Genomic DNA, 22,115 nt, shown 5'->3' with positions numbered 1-22,115 from the left:
CTGCCTTTTGGCATCTGTGTTCACTTTCCCAAGGAAATCCAGTGTGGAAAATTCCAGATGTAATTAGTTACAAGGGCCATCCCTCAGAAGAACTTACTGTAGGCTTCTTTACATGGTGACTTAGCCTTACATGAAAATTCAGCTCAGGCCCTCAGTCCATTAGCTGGTCCTCAGCTGCAACCATCGCCACTTCGGGACCTCTGATTCAGTCGGCTTTCTCCATTCCCCTTCTATACACAATGTCCCTGTCTGCCTTTTTCTCCTCCTGCCGGATCCAGGAGGGTTTGTGTGTGTCATGCTAATATATTCAGTATTTCCTAAATAGACTGTGCTTGGATGCAAGGTTAGTCACCTCCTCTATTAGGACATGGTACTAATTTGCTCATGAATAATGGTACGCCATGAAAGCACACACCACACCGGGCACCCGATCTGACCTCTCCTGCTCCATGCCAGCACAACAGGCTCTAAACTGCAGCGGCTGCAGAAGCTGAGAGAGATAAACAGGGTGGCGGGTGGGGAGGAAGTTCTTACTCAAATCTAAATACAGCCGCTGCTTGCTGATCCAAGAGCTGAGATCACCGGGAGAGATTGCAGGCAAACTCTTCTGGTGCCGATTCTTTCGAGCAAACAGGTCTCGGCCTGCTCCTGCCACTCAGGGGACAGGTGAGGAGAGAAACGGAGGCATGGCCTGGGCAGGAAAACAAAAGCCAGCTTGGGTGTTATCTTCCAAAAGTATCACTATTTCCTACGAAGCAGAAGATCCTTTTAACCACAGTCTTCAACACAGGTTGTAAAGAAGTTCATATCGTCGGGTTCCCAACAAATTCAGGGCCAACATGGAAGGAAAGGAGGCCCCTCTGGGGGTTTCGAATGCACCCAAGAGCATATTCTCGTGTATAGCTAATGTGGGTTAGCTGTGGAAATCTCTGGTGTTTGCCAGTCGCTTCCCACACACCAGTAAATAACCAAACTATGGGAACGATACAGCACAAGGGCCTACAAAGCAGGTGAAGCTGGGATTGAGAGCCAAGGGCCCCCACGGTGGTGTGGCGAGGGTGCTGGGGCATCATGGGGCTTCAGGGCAGCATAAATCTCCAGCCATCACAAAAGGCTCTTCTGTAAAGGGGACAGGAATGAGGTTACCTCACAAGGCTGAATGACAATTTAACAAGTTGATTTATTTAAAGTGCTTGGAATAGGGCCCAGCACATAAGACTCCGCTTAACAATAATCGTCTAGTAAGATTCATAGAAAAGATTCCTGCAAGACAACATGGGAGCAACTCTTCAGAAGGCTGCTCTTCTGGGAACTCGGATTTCCTCTAATGACTCGAGGCTGTTGAGGAAAGCAACGAAGGATGTAGAATTAACGTATTTTTACCTAGTGTAGTAACTCCAGGCGAAGGTGGGACTCGTGTGCTGGTGATTTTCCAAGTATTCAGGCTATCAAACGCAGTTCCCTGTGGACTTACCTTGTTATTCTAATTTCCTGTCCGACCTGAGAAACAGTCTGAGGGACTAGGGGAAAACACCAAAAGTGAGTCTTCTGGAGAAAGCCTTCTGTCTCCTTCAAAGCCAATGGTCACACACAACTCTTAGGTTAGCACATTCTTTTTTCTACTTAAGATGGTTGATTGGCAGTTACTAGAAATAGTCCCATGCTTGATCCCCACCACCGTAAACTATGTAAGAAGCACCCAGGAGCCCATTAAAACTACAATCACTTTCTATAGCCCTCTATAAAAGGTGACTTGAAGCCACTAACATGGGCTGCTGGGGACTCATCTCTCCAGTTTGCCTAAATGGATCTCATATGCACCCAGTCCTGCAAACAACCCCGCTCTCTTCTCTCCCATCTCCCTTCCCACTCTTCTTTCTTCTCTTCACTATGGATGGAGCCAGGCAAGCTCCCTATCACGGAGCTCCAGCCCTTGAATCTCACCTTTCTACTAATCTAGGAAATTACTGGGGCTGGAGAGATGGCTCAGCTGTTAAGAGCACTTACTGATCTTGCAAAGAACCCCTTTGGGTCCCCAGCATATGCATGGCAGCGTACGACCATCCAGAACTCCAGTTCTAGGGCATATGATACCCTCTTTCTTACTTCCTAAGGGCACCAGGCGAGCACATAGTGTACGGACACATGGCAGGCAAACCGCTCATACTCACAGGAGTAAATTAGTAAACGAATCTTTAAATTCAGTACAAGACAAGGCAAAAGAAGTCCGAATACATGCACTGGTAAACCTTCAGCTTTCATGCAGCTGCGCTCCCTTCTGGGTCTCCAGTTTCACAAACAAGATGGGGCAAGCAAAGAAGTTGTGAGGAAAAGTGACTTTAAAAACCTTTGGGGCTTTATTGGCTCGGGATTCTAAACACCGGGAGACCTGATGAAACTGGAGATTACTTCAGGCCCCAAGTCCACCCGGATCCTCTTTAGGGTGGTAGGCTGGCTATCTTTCGAAGCCACTGACTGTTCAGTGTTCTTAGACAGTAGATCGACTCCGTGGATTTTTCTAATTCAAGACTCTCTGGGGTCAAGTTCCCCACACATGACCTCAGAAATTAAAATCAAGGGCAAAAACACCACAGCGTGGGCATTGTCTACCGAGGTGGTCCTGACCACTAACTGCCCCCATAGTTCTCTGGAACTAAGGCCAGTGGCACAAAAGTGCCCCAGAAGGATAGGAGGCAGGGCCTGAGAAGCAAGCAGGAAAACCGGGAACTGGACATACAAGGAGAGGTAGAAAGAAGACAGAGGAGAAAGAAGGCAAGTGGTAGAGAGGACGCAGGCTGAGGGCCCTCCCACCATACTTAGCAGTTGGCTGGCTCATAGAGGCACTTAGAAGGCATGTGGATGTGTGGCAAGGGGAGGGATTGTGGGTACCTGGTTTGAGCATGCCTAGAAGGCTGGAGAGATGGGTCAGCGGTTTAGAGCACTGAATGCTCTTCCAAAGGTCCTGAGTTCAATTCCCAGCAACCGCATGGTGGTTCACAGCCATCTGTAATGAGATCTGGTGCCCTCTTGAGGAAGAGGTCAGTCATCCTCATCAACTTAAACCAATATTGACAAGGTCAACATTACCACCATATATGGGCTCTCTATATACAGACTGCCCATGCATGCCTCAGCATTGCCAGGGTATAAATGTCAATTTCAGAAGGTGTCATGGTCTACTCATAAATATCTACACTTGCAAGACATTCCACAGGCAGTCCTAATGTGGAGCCTGTCCTCAAGAGGAGATAAGGTTTCATACCCTAGTTTCTCTATTCTTTGAACTTCCTGGGGACCTCCTGGTCATTACACACAAACAAGCCCACCACAGGGGATTCATTCAAGGAACATGAGACAAAAATAAGTCTGACTCTACACCCAGTGCAGGAACCCCTGGTGACCTATGAAAGCTAGAACTCACTGTTTCCACTTGGTGCTGTCACTGTGGGGCGGGGGGGGTGGTGGTGGTGGTGGCTGGGATCCCTGGTGGCCAGCACTCTGCAGAAGAGAGAACCACCCACCCACCAACACTGAAGCACAGCACAGCAAACCCACAGCGGGGAATGCAGTCATGTAATTCCCACTTGGCAGAAATGTATGGCTGGCTGCAGAACAAAAGGAGCCATCTGCATCCAAGTCGCTGCCTCTTAATCCCTTAATTAGACTAAGTCCTTCAGAAGGAAGCACCAGTCAGTGACTAAAGGAAACCAGAGTGAACACACACACACACACACACACACCTACCTGTATTTGTACAGATGTGAATAAACACTCATGTGAAAGGTTCAGTGTATAAGAAAGAATCTATTTGTTTATTGAAATTTATTTTACTTATTGAAAAGTCATCTAGAACGTTCAAGTCAGTTCTCTCAGGAAGGTGGCTTGGGGAAAACACGGTTAGAAGGTGAGAGCTGGCAACCTGTGGGCACGTTAGAAGATGCTGAGTTGCCTGGGGTTCACTGTGCTCTGACTTCAGGCCAGAGCGTTTGCCCTGCAGGGTGCTAACAGCCAAGTGGTCAGAGGCCCTGGCTAGCGAGAGGTCATCTGGAAGCCTTCTTCTTCTTCTTCTTTTTTTTCAGGAGTGCTTTGTCTATTTCTACCCCTTCTAGCCTTTGCAGCTTTTTCTTTGCTTTCCTCTTCTTGGACTTTGGAGCATCACCCTGGCTGTCGGGTGGTTGCAGACAATCTTCTGCAGTTCCGACAGAGGCATCGGAACACTCGTCCCCACTGGGGCATCCAGGCTGCAGCTCAGCTCGGTCTCTCTTCTTGGCCACAGGCGCCATCTCTGCTTCCACATGCTTTTTCTTTTTATGTTGCTTCATTTTGTGCTGGGGAGAGTTCTCCACATCTGTGCCTGCTGCCTCTTTGGATTTTTTCTTCCCCTTTTTCCACTCAACAGAAGTCTCTGAAATGTCAGGCTCTGGAGTCAAGGCCTGGGGCTTGTTCTTTAACTGCTCCATCCTCTTGGCAAAATATTCCTGGATGGTGAAGGCACTGGTTGTGGTCGAAGTCATGGAGGCGTCCACCTCGTCGGCAGTGGAGGTGCTGCAGTCATCCTGGGAGAGAAGAGTGAAAAGGGATTAGCATTGCTCATTTATCCCAGGCAGCAGCCAGAAAGAGTCATATGGAGCCGCTCAGGCACCAGAACAAGGGGGTGATACTGATTGAGAACCATGTGGGGAGAAGGCCAGACAGACCTCATCTGGCAAGTGGCCTGACTTTTGAGGAAACACCACTGTAAATAAAGATTAAGCCCACAGTCTCCTGCAGACACCAGGGACATGTATGTTCCAGAGCTTCATGATTCTGCAGGTTCTTCTGTGCTGATCTGGAAACTCTGACATCGCGTGTACAGGGTAAAGGAGGCTGGTCATGCTCCGCTAGCGCAGCTCTCGATTACCAAGTAGCACATAGTGATCTCTGAATTTCCTTGACACAGTAGCCCTCAAAAACTTCAGTGGAGCTGAAATTAGTTCTCTGTTTGAAATTCCAGCAGAACCAATATTCTATTGAATTACAACTGGGCCTTGAGTGGCCACTGCAGTTCAGAGTTCTCATCAAAGGACACCAATTTCAGTACTTATCAAATCAACACCAGCTGCATGTTCTCCAGCGCTAGGATCAAAAACAAAATCATGCAGTCAATTTTGAAATTTAAACAATAAAATGTAGCACGAGTGAGATAAGTGGGGAAGTTTAAATACTCTCAGGGTGGCTGGGAAAACAACTCAGTTGTTAAGTGCTTGCTGCACAAGCATGAGAACCCTAGTTCAGTCGCTAGAGCCAATTTAAGGATCCAGGCACAACCGAGTGCACCTGTATTCTAGATGGGACACCCGAGACAGGCATATCATGGAGTCAGTAAGCCCTACGTCCAATGAGAGATCCTGCTTCAAAAAACTATTGTGGAGAAAACTGATCTCTGTTCTCTTAGACAGCGGTTCTCAACCTTCCTAATGCTACGACCCTTTAATACAGTTTCTCATGTTGTGGTGATAAAACCATAAAATTATTTTCGTTGCTACCTCATAACTGTAATTATCTACTGTTGTGAATTGTAATGTAGATATCTGGTTTTCTGAGGGTCTTAGGCAACCCACAAATGGATTGCTTGACCCTAAAAGGGTCATGACCCATAGGTTGAGAACCACTGTCACAGACTCATATTGAAGGAAACCAGAGCAAACACATCTGTGATTTCACATGTGTAGATGCACACACACACACACCTGCCAGTCAGCAAATTTTGCTGGAATCTTATCAGCTCATATTCAAAGAAAGAGAAATTAGCTGTCTTAAGACTCCAAAACCAGGCCACTTAGTCTTTTTGTTCCTCAAATGTTGAGTGAGGACTGGAATTCTGCATGACAGAATGAAACACCTTCTTAGGCTTTGGTATTTGCCAATGCCAGGCTGATGGACAAGAAAGATCTTGCCTCCCATGTAAGGGCACACACCCATAGCCATGCACAGACATGGGCACTGGGAAGGTAGCCCACTAATGTAACAGAGGTCTCATTGATGGCTGCCTGCCGGGCGTGAGCTGCTCTCCTTTGCGCCTGTGTGGGTCTGGGACTAATGTTCAGGCCGGGTGGCCTATGGCTCCTCACTCCTTTACTTACTACCTTTAGAATTCCTATTCTCAGTACTTTAACAGCAGGAGGGGGCTGCCAGCATTAATCATCCTTAGTTACTAGGAAACATAGACCATCTCTGAGTCACTGACTCAATCTCCTGGGTCTCTAATCCCCAGGAAGCATGGTCCTAAGCAATTCCTATGGTGGGGAGGATGAGGAGCCAGCAGGGCAGAGGGAAGTGACAAAGTCCCTGTGAGGAGAGCTGTGGGGAGAGCCACCCTCACTATGGGAGATTTATCTTTTAATTTAATAGGCTGGCGGACTCCCATTCTACACTGGCAACTGGAAACCAGTTTCACTACTGAATATAACCTTAGTTCTATAAAACATAAATATATACACCTTTATAAGAAAATAAACATTTTCAAATCTGTTCTAATTTCAAAGCAAACAGTTACCTTTTCAAAAAGGCACTTAGAAACAATTTGTGACTTCTTGCATTTCCATTAAATGCATGATATCACCTTAGAGAAAATCCACCACACTCCAGTATGACTTTCATTACATTGTAAACTTTGAGAATGTCTTAGTTTTATAGTGGTGTTTTAAAAACTAGGAAAATAAATCGACAATTTTGGGTTCTGTATAAAATACTACAGTCGGAGGAGTGACTAACAAATAATTTTGTCAAACATTTGATTTAAGCTCAAGAGTTCAGGAAATCTTTCTTAAAAAGATCTCAGCCACTAATCTGATACTAATCCAGTAGGGAGGTGAAGGTGAGTGCTAAGGTCCCTCTGTGTCAGCAGCTGCTCTGTGCAGAGCAGCTGGTGTCTGGTAAAGGCCTTCCCAGAACCAGCAAACTCACTTTAACCACCAGATCAAGTCAAGGCAGTGGGAACGGCAGCTTAGTGCACTTCAGAGCCGCTGTCCTCCTGAAGTAGGGCCCTAGGAGGGCTGAAGAGCCGGACACTATCTACTACTGCAAAGGTAAGAATGCCCTGGAAGAAATGGCACTATGTAGACACTCACAAATCTATTTTAACTTTGGTGGAAAATAATCCCCAAGCTTTGCCTTCTACGAAGAGGCAAGAAGCTGGGGGCCTAGATTCCCGTGGTTACTTCTGAGGTTCCTTTTGAGGACCCACAGCTTGGAAAATTGCACTAATCCTTTGTACCCCTGAAGGTTTGTTCTCGAAGGGCAGGTTGTGGTGGGAAAGTGGGGTTTCTGGAACTAGTGATTGGCACCTGAGTTGCAATGCGGATTTCTAAGGTCCCACTCTAACGCCCTGAGCTTCACCAGCAGTAAAGATAAATACAGGGAGATATATATAGACTTTCTCCTGGGCCCAGGGAGGAAAAAGGTGTGTGTGTGTATCTTGTGTGTATCTCCAGCTTTCTGCAGGGCCATGCCATTTACAACTGCACACGGCCAGAAACAGTTGCCCTCCTCTAAGATGGGGACTTTCTGAAGGAAGGCCTCAGGGGAGAGGGGAGGGATGACAACAGAACTAGCACTCTCCCTACACGGTCCCACCTTCCATTTCATTTGCTATTAAAAAGAAACATTTGCACAGAGGCCACTGCAAATGCCTCATACTTTCTCTGTATTTTTGGAGTTTTTGAGATATTGATGAAGCAGGTTTCTTGTTAGAAAGCCTCTGGTTTTCTCACTTTGTTTAGAGGTGCTAAGTACACAGTGTGTGCTAAAAAAAAAAAAACCCCTAATGACTGGCTTTCCCCAAGGTCGACAAAGGTCTCATTTCTACCCAATCTATAATGTGCTGTGGATTAGTCGACAACACACGCGGACAGGCTCCCCACTTTACTGAGCTGAGAATTTAAGGGCAGAAATCTCTGTGGGATTCTTATACTGAGCCACAGAGGAAACTGTAGCCAAGGGGCCCATACCCAGCTGGACTGAAGAGGGTAGCCACTATCAGTGCGGCTCTATGGCATGACGAGGGCAGAAACTCTCCATCACAGGGGCCCAAGGTGAGACTTGGAGCATAGGCACCTCATCTACAGGAATGCTGGGGGTGGGATCTGATGCCAGGCTGTGGGTGCAGAGCACCCTGACTTCTGACCAGCATTATAGACTCCCCTGCTGTGTCACTTTTTCTCCCCAAAGGACCCCAACACTAAAGCATGTCTGCTGCTGAAGAGTCTATGACAAAGGCCCAAGTTCAGTTCTGAGGGCAGAAGTTAATCAAAGTGGCAGCTTAATATAGAAAAACAAAAAACAAACACTCAATTTTAAAGAAAACGGGAAAGCCTGTATTATCTAGTTTACAATTCACATAAATAATATATATATTTTTAAATGCCCTGAAGTGGGGCTTAAGAGTTTTGTAATTTGTCAAATTAGGATGTGAATTTCCTTTACAAAAGCTGTTTTTATTTTTCCCCTTTAGACTGGGTCTTGCTCAGACTGGCCTCAACCTTGCTGCATAGCCCAGACTGGCCTTCAACTCACAATCCTCCTGCCTCAGCCTCTTGAGTGCTGAAGTTACAGGTCTGTAATACCATGTTGGGCGGAAGTCTGACACCTTAGCATGTGCAGTGTGGCCTACTCCATGTTAGCAGGCTTCAGTTCTCTGACTTGGTTTCCTCATCAGCAACCAGTAAATCATGTGCTTGGAGGGTGCACAGTGTGTGACAAATACAGCAGGAAGACCCCATTTACAACAATCAAAGAAAGGACAGCGATGCAAAGGAAGGATGACTCTGACACAATCTCCTAAGGCGGGAAGTGCGTGTCACCATCGTCTGCAGCCTGGACTTGAAAAGTCTGCGCACCAGTCTGCTGTCATTGCTAGAACAGGTACCCGTCTAGAGCCTCGGTGGCTCAGGAGCCTCTATAAAATCTCTACTGGGCTATAGAGAACTCTGCTCTTATACCACACAAGCCTGTGCACTGAGATGGAGTGTCAGGAAAATGCCCCAGAGGGGTTTCTCCTTCACACCCTCAGAAGAATCATCAGTTTCTTTGGGGGCAGGGAAAGCAAGAGAAGGGACTTAGGCAGGTGTTTAGAGGCGATGTGATGGACTAACATTGCCTGAGTACTCCAGACACTGCTGTGCAGGGATGGGTGGGTGTCAGAGGGAAACCTTTTGACTCATCAACCTTTTCACACATCACTGCTCATCTTAGCAACAGGAGGACGGAAGCTTTCTGACTTGCACGTTAAGACACGGAAGTCATGTACAATAGTAATCCTCCAATGAGATTTCTCACTATAAGAAAATGCAGACACCCAGAGCTCAAGGGTAACAGACTCTCAAAGGCAACAGACTTGGCAAGTAGGCTATCAGCTTCATTGCTATTGTCTATGATGAACTAACTCTTGCCTCTACAACAGCCTGTCTGTCACCAGCGTGTGCTGGATTAGTCTGTGGAAAGTTAAAAAAGCTCGGCTAGAGAGCAGTCTGGAGACTCAGAACACTTTGTATGTTTTCTAGACACGCCAGCACAACAGTTCTGACAAACCCAAATGAGGTTGTAGTGAGCACCGGGAGGCAGAAACTGCACCTGCTCCTTACAGACAGATAAACCAGGTCTGACGTGACTGTGCCGTGGCAGCATAAAGGCAATGCTGAGACCCGGTGCATGGCATGCAGGCTTCACACCTTCCATCAGAGGGACAGAACAAACTGATTCAATTACACACTCCAGGCCCGAGAAATGATCTCAGCCCTCAAGGAACTTAGAGCCTCCTTTTAGATCCCGATCACAGCCACAGGTATCACCTCAGTGACAGAACCCAGAGTCACCACAGAAACAAATATTCAAGGATATCTGAAGGGTCGTCTAGAGTAGGATGACTGAGGTGGGAGGAGCCACTTTAAATGTGGGTGGTGCTAATCTTTGGATGGGGGTTCCAGATTTAATAAAAAGGAGAATGGCCAAGCACAAACATTTATCTCTCTGCTTCCTGACCCAGGAGGCAGTGTGACCAGCCACTTCCTGTTCTACCATGCATCTTCCCTGCTACATGGTTGTATCCCCTGTAAACCTTCCCTTAAGCTGCCCCCCTTTTCTGCAATTTATTCAAGCAATGAGACAAAAGTAACTATGACTTCTCTGAAAATCCTGCGCAAGCCTAACCCTGAAGAACTATCCCCTTGTTTACTACCCACATCAGCAACTAGTTGCTTTTACTTTTTGCTTGCTTTGCAAACATCATCTTAAGGAAATTCTAAGCTTCCTGAGGGCAGGGATCATTTTTATTCTACTTGTACTCTGCACACTTTCTAATGAGAAAGATACGGAGAATGTTCAACAAAGCATCAGGTAAACTGAATGCGGAGGTGGGAAAGAGCTTCTGCCTCCACCCACAAGCCTGTTGGACAGGTTGGTGTCAGCAAGGGGCGTAGGAGGGCAGGAAGCAAAAGGGACCAGTGTTTGCAGAGCAGAGCCATGTCTTCCCATCCAGACATAGCTATTCTTTCAATCAAAACCCAGCCTTCTGATAAGCACTGCTTGCAAGGAACAAAAATTCTGTCTAGCGCAGTTTACCAACTAGTATGACCCTTAGCAATATACAGACTTAAGATAAAGGACCTGAGAGTTTCTCCCAGTGATCCATTATCCCACATTACCACTGTCACTTTCTAAGGGAAAAAAGCAAAGTGGTATGGGAACTGTCACATTTTCTACAGGATTAGCTAGCTGGACACTGCAATGGCTTATCTGGACTTAACTGTTCTTGATGGTGTGGACAGCAAGAGCTTCTAGAGTCCAGGAAAGCCACAAGGAGGACAGCTCTTTGGAGGTTGGTTGAACAGCAGATGAAGTTCCCTCACAGCCCCTGGCCTGCGATCAAAGGGTCGGAGAGGTAGCAGTTTGAAGCCTCAGCTAGAAGAAGGCACCAAGTTTATGGGGCACCTCTGTGGTTTCCCCATCCCCTTTGTGGCTTCCATGTAATGGAAAGTGTGCATGCAATGACTCACAAGCAAAGAGCTTGTTCAAGCGTAGAATCCTATACTTTTGGGGTGACATCTAGCACTTACATTTGGGATTAGACTAAACACATGAAATCTCAGTTGTTACTAGCTCTGGGAATTGGTCTAGGATACAGTCGCTTTCAACACTGATGCTACATAGGGAAATCACAATAACCGAAAGCCTCACTGGTAGAAGATAAGTTTTGACGTGAAGCAGTGAGAACTCAGGTTGCAACTCAACAGGAATGATGTGTGTACATGTGTGCAAAGATATATAGAACCCAGTCCCTGTAAGATGCCCGCTGTGCAGAGATTCCAAGAAGGAGCCCCCTAAAACAGGACTGAGAAATCATTACTGTGGGCCTACATGTTCACCCTCTGAGTAGGTTTATTTTCACATTTCTTAGAGGTAGGGTGAAAAAATATTTCATAGCATGTGAAATTACATGAATTTCAAGTGTCCATAGAGCTTGAATTTCCTCAGTAAAATGTCTGTGGAAATGTATTCTCTTTAGTTCCATAAGTACTTGTCAGAGGTACTAAGTAAATACCTGCCTAGTGGATATTTTAAAGTGCTGCTTTTGTGGCCATAGTGCCAACAACTTTTGAGAATACTAGATGCTTTTCAATAACAGACACGCACTCACGCATGCATGCACAAACACACAGTGTGAGCGCACACACATACAACACACACACACACACACATGCACACATGCATGTATGCACATGTGCACACACACAATCCTTTATCCTTGGGTTCTCTTGGTGTTGAGGTTTGAATGTATTCTCCAAAAATTTACATGTTGGAAGCTAAACCCTGAAACTCATAGGTTAAGATTATTTGCAGGCAGAGCCTTCGGGAGGTAGTTGCAGGAGAATAAATCTTTGTTTTTAATACAATGCCTAGTCTAGGCATTCTGCTAAAATGGCAGAATATAAACTAAGTGGAAAATTCTAGTAAATTGCTTGCCATTCTGAGTCAGTGCAATGAAATGCTGTCCATGTGACTAACACATGAATCATCCTTTGTCCAGTGAATCTACACTGTAAATGCTACCTGCACTTCAGACATTTTAATAGTGGCCTATGGGATCAGACTTTGTGATACTGCAGTACTGTGTTCAAGCATCCCTGTTTCCCTTTCCTCCTTCACTTTCTTCTTTTTGGATAAAATCTCATATAGTCTAGGTTGGCCTCACTGGGCCTGTAAATGGGAGAGAAGTCACTGTTGGCTTTCAAAGAGCAGACAATAGTATTTCAGGAAAATGACATGATCCTCCATGAAAGAGAATGCTAGATGATCCTGGGAACACACAGAGGTTTCTTCTGATTAGGCACTGGGTTTTTGCTTGGACTTCATACACAGACAAACGACCTTACGTGAGGTAGGAGTAGAAGCACATAGTAACTTACTTTCTGCAGGTCAAGCTCCTCACATGGATGCCAATGTTAACAAAGCTGTGCATTCCTTTCTTTCCTTCTTTTTCCATTTGCCTGGCAGCTGCTTAAGCTACTTCTCATTAGGAAAAGCCAACATAAACATGTTTTAGAAGGACCCCTCTCCATGGCAACAACTTTTCAAGTGATGACATCGGTCAGAATCACTGACAAGTCATGCCACCGCTGGGGAAAAGAGAGGAAGGAATAGAGCAGCTTCCGGCTTCCCTGGAAGGTCCTCAGGCTTGGAAGCTGCAGTGGCTCACATGGCATCATCCCACCACATACTGGCCACCACAAGATAAACGAGGCTCCTCAGAGCAGAAATGATCAATGCGACCTAGGCACCAATTCTTTGAATGAAATCTAAAAATAATCCAAATTGACTGTCTTTTTAAATTCTGGGTCAAATTTCTCCAGAAGCAGGACACACAGCTTCCACTAACAGCCGTGTAGAAGCTAAGCTTTCCAGTTTCTCCTCCCACAGGAGATTCGGAGGAAAAAAAAATCATTCTGGAATTTTGACAACTCCAATTTGGGTACCTTTTTCTGAAAAGCAAAGCAGTTTAAAAAGACGTTAGATTGTTTTTAAAATATTTTAAAATTAGGACAAAGTATTAGCACTCACTAAGATGTCAGAGTCTTTAGAGAGCGGGATCTTGAAAGGGAAGATCTTTGTAGAGTGTAACATTTTTATTTACTGGAACAATTAGTCAGGGCTATATTCAAAAGAAGGAAGTTAATTTAAGATAATAAAATTGAAAAGACGCAAGCTCGTTCTCACTTATATATTATTTAAGGTTATAACCTTCACAGACTCTTTTAAACTCCACAGAAGCCAGTCTAGAGAATCATTTAAAGATACATCCTTAGGAGTAAATGTGTCAGAAAAAAATCATTTAGAAGTTTCTAAAAATGAACTGAAATTCTGACTGCTGTCTCGAAGCTGGTCTCTTAGGTAGACTAGCTCCCTTCCCTTCCACAATCCCCTGCTGTGTCTCGGAGCTGGTCTCTTAGGTAGACTAGCTCCCTTCCCTTCCACAATCCCCTGGGACCCCTGGAGCACCACGAACACACCTGGAAAACAAGAGCTAAGCTTGACAGCCTAGACTACTGCAGTCTTCAGCAACAAGTATCTAACAGGCACTCAAGAATAAATCTGGATCTTTAATATAAAATAATATATACAACTTTGAGGTATATACAGTTTGAACTTTTGAACTTTATGCAGTGGTCCATCAACACTGTGTAAACCAATCACTTCTTCCAAAGGTAGTGGCACATATCAATCCTTGACCCCTCAACACCCAAGTCTCAAGTTGCAAACCCATCCTTCAAGACACCCTCTGAGACTGGTAAGGGAGGAGAAACTCAAGGGTGGCCTGCAGGGAGGACAGTGATGGCCGAGCCCCCCTGCTCCCGTCAGATGGCCATGCAAGGAGCATGTCCTCTCTGCTAGCCTTTCCCATGCTCTAACTCAAAGGAAGGTTCCTTGTTACCCTATTTTTATGATGCCATGGACTGAAACCTAGGAGAGAATGTCACTGCCACTTCCCAGCAGGAGGTGAACAGAAGGCACACAAGCTGGTCTATCACTCTTCTGTTCCCCCAAGCAGGCCATCTGGGTGTCAATTTCTTATTATCACGAAAGCTCTTAAAAACAGCTGCTTGACTTGTCAACAAACCCGAACTCAATCTAATCCTTTCAGGCCCAACCTGTGTCCTGGCAAAGCTCTAACCAAACAAAGCAGCCCTTGACCTACAGCCCAGGGGGCCTGGCAGGCCCTCCTCACTCTCCCTGGTTCTGCTTGCCTTTCTAGAGGGCGGGTCTTGTGAAAAAGCTGCATGTGCCCACCAGGAAGGCAGCTCACTCTTGCAGTGGTGCTCAACAACTCTGCAGACAGTGCAACCCACTTTCTCCTCCTTGGCTCCTCCAGAGTGAGGCCAGCCCAATCCTGTTTGAAGTCCTGGCTGCCAGGAGATGATCGTTTATGTCCCGTCTGAGGACAGGAAAAGGACTGAGCCGTGTGCGAGGGAGAGATAAGAGCTGAGATTTCTGTCCTCAGCTCCTTATCAGCCCTTCCTGCGACTTTCCAGAGCAGACAGCAACATGACAGGCACCGAGCTGAGTTAGTGGGGAGGCCTGGGCTCCCAGAGCTTGTGATGAGGATCAAGGTAGGGAGTGGTGTGTAATGAGCTAAGAGAAAGTTTTTCCTTTATCTTAAAATAGTTTGGCTCAAACGAAATTGCCCTTTTCTCTGTTTAGACACACAGATATTGCATCTGCTTGTTAAAGTACAGCAACAGACATGGGTTTTCATAACTTCCTTTCCGAGTGGAATGAAGCACTGCTTTCCTTGCTCACAGCCCTGCCACAGCCCTGTGCTACCAGCTCCTGGGCACGTAGCACAGCACCAAGTCCACTGGGGGTCCTCACGCCGGTGTCTGTAAAGTGCTGGCTGTGGAGCCAATGCCTTCCACATGCATCTCAGTCTCCCCACCCCCAGCCTTGTTTTCTTAGGCCAGCACATACTTACACAGGGCTGACACTTCCAGCTCCATGTTGAAAAGGAACAAGTGAGGTCATGGGACACTGAACACAGAGGCTGTTGCTGCTGATCTATAACATGCCATGCCTGTGACAACAAGGATCTTGGGATCTAGGCCTGTCTGAGGTGAGACCAAGGGGCAACCATAGCTGACGGAGAAGAATCTGGACTGAGCAGGAAATAAGCATAAACTGAATGGTTCTGATCGTGAATTGTTGCTAAATCTTAAATTTTCCTGTTCTGTTCACAAGGTTCTTACTCAAGAATAACACACAGCCAGCTGCTGAAAAGCTGTGGGGAAGGTGAATGCTTCCCCAGTCACCCCAGCACTAAGATGGGAAGATCGGTTCCCTGGCTTAGCTGGAACAGCACTCTTCCCTGGAACGGAATGCAGCAGGAGACAGCATGTCAAGCAGGCTGCCGAGAATCCAACCACAAGCAGGCAGCAGGTGCTGTCCATGCCACCAGGCAGACAGCTATGGCAAAGATGAGCGGTCTAGGGGTTGCCTTCCCCCTATAGTCCACAGCACCTCCATACTACAGAACATCGGGGAAGAGGCTGAACAATCAAGAAGTAGGGCAAAGAAACAGGAACCAAAAGATATACAATAGATCTGACTAAATAATTCTTAAAAATAAAATGAAGCAAACGTGGTTCTGCAATCAGATGACTGAGTGCTACACAGAAAGACTCTAAATGACTTTAAAACATAGTGGTTTGTACACACTTAACAAGGTATTCTCTAAGATCAAGGACTGTCCCTCTAACCCTACATCCATCATCTGCCTTTTCACTTCCGTGGTATTCTCTGACACTGTGCACGGGACTGGGAACGGCGTTCCTTCTATGGCACTGCGGTGTGTGAGGAAAGAGAGAAGATGACTAAGCACAAGTCCTTGAGTGCTAAATCTGAAAGGCAGTCTAATGATAAACTCTTAGTTCATTATAAATAAAGTTATAGTCATATCACAAGAAGTAGAGACAATGATCTAGGAACAAATGAACAACTCTGATTCCTAAACTGTGGTCTCCAAACATCATTTAAGGAACCTGGGAGAAATAGGTGGCTCAGTCTGGGACAGCATATGCATAGGACCAACCTGTACAGTCTCAGGTCAGAGTGGAAGGAAGCTACCAAATACCACTCACTGACCATCAAAAGTACCCAAGCCACTCGTTTCATATGGAAACATCATGGATTTCCACATTGATTCTGCAACTTCACTAAGTCTTTTATTTTAGTAAGTTTTTAAATGAAATAATTGGTGTTTTCTACATATAGGACTATGTTATCTACAAAGAGATCATTTTAAGCCTCTTTCAGCCTGGAGATTTCGTCTCAATTTCATTTTTTTTCTTGTGTGATTCCACTTGACAGTATTTCCAGCACTATGATGGAAAGGGTGAATGGGCACCAGTGTCTGTACCAGGTCTCGGAGCAATGCCTCACAAACTGTGGGTTGCAACTCCTTTGGGAGTCAAACGACCCTTTCACAGGGGTTGACTAAGGTCATCAGAAAACAGGTGTTTACATTATAATTCATAGCAATAGAGTAAAATTACAGTTATGAAGTAGCAGTGAAGTAATTGTATGGTTGGGGTCACGACAACATGAGGAGCTGTATTAAAGGGTCACACATTAGGAAGGCAGAGAGCCACTGTTTAGGAACAAGGCTTCCTGTGCCTCCTACTGACTGTCCTGTTAGCCATACATTTTTTTGTAAGTGATCCTTTGCTTTGAGACAGGGTTTCTCTGTGTAACAGCTTTGGCTGGAATTTGCTCTGTAGACCAGGCTGGCCTAGAACTCACAGAGCTCTACCTGTCTTTGCCTCTTGAGTGCTTGGATTAAAGGTTTGCGCCACCACCGCCTGGGCTCATAAATGGTCTTTCATAATAATCAAGGAATTTTTCTCCTGTTCCTAAACTATCGAAACTGTCCATCTAGAAAGCTTGTGAGACTTTCTCAAATGCTTTTTTTCCCTATCAACCAAGATGATCAGGTAATTTCTGCCTTCCCATCTGTTAATGGGATATATCACACTGATTACTTAGCCTATATTTAAAAGTGAATCCAGAAAGCTAGATTTTTCTATGCAAATAAATGAAACAAGACCCTTATCTTCTATAAAGCATACACACCAATTCAAAATGGATAAAGTATCCCAGTGGCATACCAGAAACCATTAAATATAGAAAAAAGCACATAAGAAAAGTACTCTGACTTTGGCTTTGACAATGATTTATTGGACACTGTATCCCAAACTCGAGTTATAAAAGCATAAGTAACAAATAGGACTGTAACAAACTACAAGGCTCTTTCACAGAAAAAGGCAACTTCTAAAGAGGGAACAATACTGCAAACAAGGCATGTGCTAAGAAGCCAGTGGTAATGTAAAGTTCATATGATTCGATGGAAAGAAAATACCACCTGACTAAAACGGGCAAATAGAAACAGTTGCTTCTCTGAAGACCAACGAGCAACACTCATACAAAAGGTATTCAGCATCACTCATCAGCAGAGAAATGTAAACCCAAATCTGCTAGAAAACCACATATCTATCAGGACAGTGATTATTTAAAATGTAGGCAATAACATCAGAGAGGAGATAAGAAATAGTAAAAATCACAACCACGTGATCCAGCAATCTACCCATGAAGGAAATGAAGTCCTCTTCTCAGGACACCTGCACGCCAATGCTCACTGCGACATTATTCACAGTGACACAAAAACAGCCCACAGCTTCATGCACAGTGGAGAAAGACGGATACGTGCACATGGCACACACAGGGAAGTAATACTCAGTCTTTCACTGCACATGACACAAAGGACATTATACTGTAAGAGAGGCACAAAAATAGCATAGCATGTCCTCACTTATCTGTAGACTAAAAAAAAAGCTAATACAGAGCTGAAAGATAGCTCGGTAGCTAAATGCACTGCTGTTCTTGCAGGGGACCCAAGTTCAGTTCCCAGGACCCACACGGCAGCTCACACCATCTGTAACTTTAGTTCTGGGAGATCTGATGCCATTTTCTGGCCTCTATGGGCATCAGACACGCATCTGGTGCACATACATATATGCAAGCAAGCATTTATACATAAAAATAAAAACATCTTAAAATAACAAATACATAGAAACAGAGAATAAAATTATGGGTTTGGGATATAGTGGGGGAAATGAAGATCCAAAGACACAAAGCAGCAGACTGTGAGATGTTAGAGATAACTGAGGAGTAGGAGGTTAAGAATTATGCAGTTGATACAGTCATTTCTTCAACATTACAATCAATTTGTTATATATATAAACAAACATAACATCACAGCTGGACTCTTCAATACCTCTAATAAAAACTTGTTTATAATACAAGGAAGCACTTGGGAACCAACCTGGAAGGCTCCCATTAGGTGAAGACAGAAAGTTTGCTCATCAGCAAAGATAATAATTAAGATGTTCTGGTATAGATCAAATGTATTTCAATGTGCGAGTGATCCAGAAATGGAAAATCTGCCAATCTGTTTTGTGAGGAACACAGAAGAACCTCCTCATCATTCTGAAAGTTGCTAGATCAGAAGGTTGAACAACAGATTTCCCCTATTTTCTACAGAAACCAGGCCTCAGGCATTCTAGCAGTAGAAATGTGCAAAATGTTGATTATAAGCCTGGAGGAGCCACAGAAAGAGATGACATCAGATTGGAGACTGATGTCCGTATACAACTATTATCAACTCTGTCCAGTGTAATAATGCTAAGGAACTTACTGATTTAAGTCCCTTATCTTTTCATGTGTCTGTATGCGTGCAGGCCGGAGGAAAAGTGTCCATCTTTCTTTTTGTTGAGACAGGGTCTCTCACTGGCCTTGGAACTTGCCAAGAAAGCCAGGCTAGCTGGCCAGTAAACCCAAGAAGCCTCCTGCCTCTGTCCACTGCCCACGGCACCGAGATTATAGCTATGGACTTATACATTCACCCAGCTTTTTACATGGTTTCGGGTCCTCATACTCATGAAACAAGTACTTTATCAATTGAGCCACCACCCCAGTGAGTTGCTATCTCTTAAGATAGTTTAGTGCAACAGTATTTATGGGTAAAATGCTGGCTTCCGGGATGACTACTTCAAAGCACCACATGTGAGAAGTGCCACAGTACTTGCCCCTCTCTGGCCTTGTTTTCTCAGGTTCTATGTCAGAGCTGGTATGGTATTCTTTTCCTCTACAGGGTTCTCCAGCTGGACAGTACCATGAAGACCCCATAATGCTGCTGCCTTCCTTGGCTTTTGTGAGCCAAGTCCATCACTGTGACAAACCTCCCAAAGCCCTCCAACATCACACTCAGGCTTTTGTTCCTTCTGACAGTGTGTGCCTTGGACTTCCTGTTCAGCTTGTGAGTGGGGACTGTGTCTCACTCATTTAACAATCCATCATCAACAGGGTTACTGCGCGACAAGGAAAACACTGAAGTCAGATCAAAGAAAGAACTAGATGGAGAGAGAAAACTAAGCTCAGAACAAAACGATTAAGGCGATAGTAAGAGAATGAAGAAATAATAAGAGATAATGCCAAGACCACAAAAACTGCCCACAGCCAAAGCCTTACACTGTGGTTTGAAATGTAGAAGACTAGACAGGAAGCCCAGTTTGGGCTCTCTTGTAACGTCAACTCATAGAGTCGACTTTATTCATTAATTTAAAGAAAGAACCCAAATATCACCCTAGTAGTTTAAAACCCACATAAGGACTGCTAAAATGAAGTCTGAAATAATTGGTGACTGATGATGCTAAGGTGTCATGCACCATGATTAATCCTATTCCAAGTAACAGTAGTCCACACAGAACCAAACTGTCAGGAGGCTGTGCTTCTGGCTCTCCTAACACTGGGAGTGACGGTGCTCATGTGACGTAAAGCGCTGGTGTAACTGGATGACTAAAGTCTCTTGAACTGTAGCAAGTTTCATTGTTGAAAAGATCACAAGAAAGTATCCTAAGGCAATCAGGCACACAATTTTTATGCTAATACATTTTAACAATTTAAAAAAAAGAATCGTACACAGGTCTAAAGTGTATATACTCTGTTTATAAGTTTCAGCAATCCATGGACATGAGAGAAAACTAACCCACTACTTCCCAGCATCACTCAGTTACTTCCTGTCAAGCCTTCCTGTGGAAAGCTTGCTGACATTAGTACCCAAGCTCATGTTAAGTGGGAGTTCAGCTTTTCTGCTGTGGACAAGAATCCCACAGCATCTAATGCAGTGAACGCAGTGTGAGCTAAGCTTGTGCACTTGTTAGAAAGCTATTGGGGGAAGGAGCCAGAGCTCACATCCATAATCCTAGCACTGAAACTTGGAGGGCCGAGGCAGGAGTAATTCCAGGCTACACAATAAGATCCTGTCACCAAACACCAGAAAGTGATTTGGAGTTCAGGTTCACGTACTACTTCAAAGCCAGGCATGTGAAACCCAGGCTCAACCTCATGATGCTATCAGAACCAGAATCACAAGAGAAGGGCTGACAACTCAGGACAGATAACCACAGCTGGATGCCACTGCTGCTAATCTGTACAGAAAAACCTTCTGATGCAGTGAAGAAGAAATTGTCAACGAGCAGCAGGGGACAGCTCAAAGCAGCCCAAACCACTTCAGCCCTGTACTCTTTGGCAGGGGTGGGTGGCTGTTGTTCCAGGAGACCCTGACTCGGAGTGAACTTCCCAGACGCCCAGTCTGTCAAGACAGGAAAGAGCAGAAGCGCCAAACGGAAAACCCACCAGCCCTTTGGCTCCTAATAAAACAGGACTTAAATCTTTCAGAGGAAGCAAGTTATGAGCTTCCTCCAACCTAAAACTTAACAACAAGATGTTTTAGGTTAAAGACCAAGTGTAAACAAAGTTTTTCATTGTCATAAATTGTGTAAGATTACAATGTAAAGACTGACATGAACCAAGAAGCACAAAGCCACACGTAGGGAGTTAGCACTAATGTAAATGGCTGTAAACTATTCTGTAGCAGGACATTAACAAACATGTCTCTTTTATTGAAATTCCTTACTTTAGACCCCAAACATAAAGAAGACACTTAGACTCCACCTAACAGTGTCCAGGTGATAAATCAGATAAATGACTTGGAGTTTGAATCACACAGAATTCCTAAGGCGGAGGGAAATGCTTATTTAAATCATTTAAAAGAAAGCCTTCCAGGTAGCTGTGCGCAATTTACTGACGCCTGCTTGTGTACAAACATTTGCTGTACTAATTACAATCTGGTCTTAGAATAGCAGTCCCATTGGGACAGTTTAAACAATACGCTAGGGTTGAAGCTGTTTTTTCCTCTAGAGCAGAGGTTCTTTAACCCCAAACTCAGGTTAAAAGAAAAGCTTGAATACAAAAGCTTTCCACCACAGTGTTGAACGACCATCTGGAGTACCTGGTGTGAGCATGTGCTGTCCACCGTGGGCGGTATGCCTGTGCAGTGTGTGCGCATGCGTCCAGCACATACTCTCCCAGTAAGGAAGGAGTCCCACAGACTCTGATGTGATGGACCAAGAACGTTTTTTTCCTCTTTAGTGTTTATATTTATTGTCACGAAAATCAAACCGAACTCATTACGCCAGTATTGGCTACCAGAAGATGTAGGTTGTACCTATCATTACTACATTAATGGATTCCCCATGACCAGCAAGATGTAGCAGTCCCTTTTATTACTGAAAGTGCCTACCTCATACATTTGGGACCTGTTTCAGTCTTTTCACATTTTCATTAACCCACAAAGTTTTGTAATCCTGCAGAATCATCTGTGAATATTTGTTTGCACCCCGTCAGTGATTACTGATTTAATGATTCTCATTAAAGGTAACCTTAGAAGCTGGGTTCCAATGATCTTACTGAAGTGACCATCACCTGCTGTGGTAGGGTGAGTCATTTAGTATGAGCTAGGGAGAGAAAACCTTAAAGCTTAGGAGAGCTTGCCTGCTGCATGGGCAGGCCTCGCCAGCCTGTCTTGGCTGCTCAGCTGGCAGATCTTCCTAGGAACAGACCCCTGGCACAGGCTGCTTCTATTCCTGGGGACAGATGAAGTGGCTAACTGCTGCAGGGACACAAAGGTCAGCCTC

At 44.9% G+C, this 22,115-nt stretch overlaps 1 protein-coding gene across 2 annotated transcripts in view; it reads right to left on the bottom strand.

Annotated features, from left to right (window-relative positions):
- Nucleotides 1-3,784: 3,784 nt before the first annotated feature.
- Nucleotides 3,785-22,115, bottom strand: part of Pinx1 (PIN2 (TERF1) interacting telomerase inhibitor 1) — a 62,294-nt gene continuing 43,963 nt past the window's right edge. For both annotated transcript variants that reach the window (XM_048421948.3, XM_048421947.3), the window contains exon 7: nucleotides 3,785-4,556. In XM_048421948.3, the coding sequence (XP_048277905.3) occupies nucleotides 4,041-4,556 (516 nt within the window). In that variant the 3' untranslated portion in view covers nucleotides 3,785-4,040. The remainder of the gene's footprint in view (nucleotides 4,557-22,115) is intronic.

The sequence above is a fragment of the Myodes glareolus genome, chromosome 12 (assembly GCF_982192425.1).
Source record: "Myodes glareolus chromosome 12, mMyoGla1.1, whole genome shotgun sequence".
NCBI classification, from domain to species: Eukaryota; Metazoa; Chordata; class Mammalia; order Rodentia; family Cricetidae; genus Myodes; species Myodes glareolus.
The sequence above is the reverse complement of the archived record's forward strand: the minus strand, read 5'-3'. Positions and strand labels throughout refer to the sequence as shown.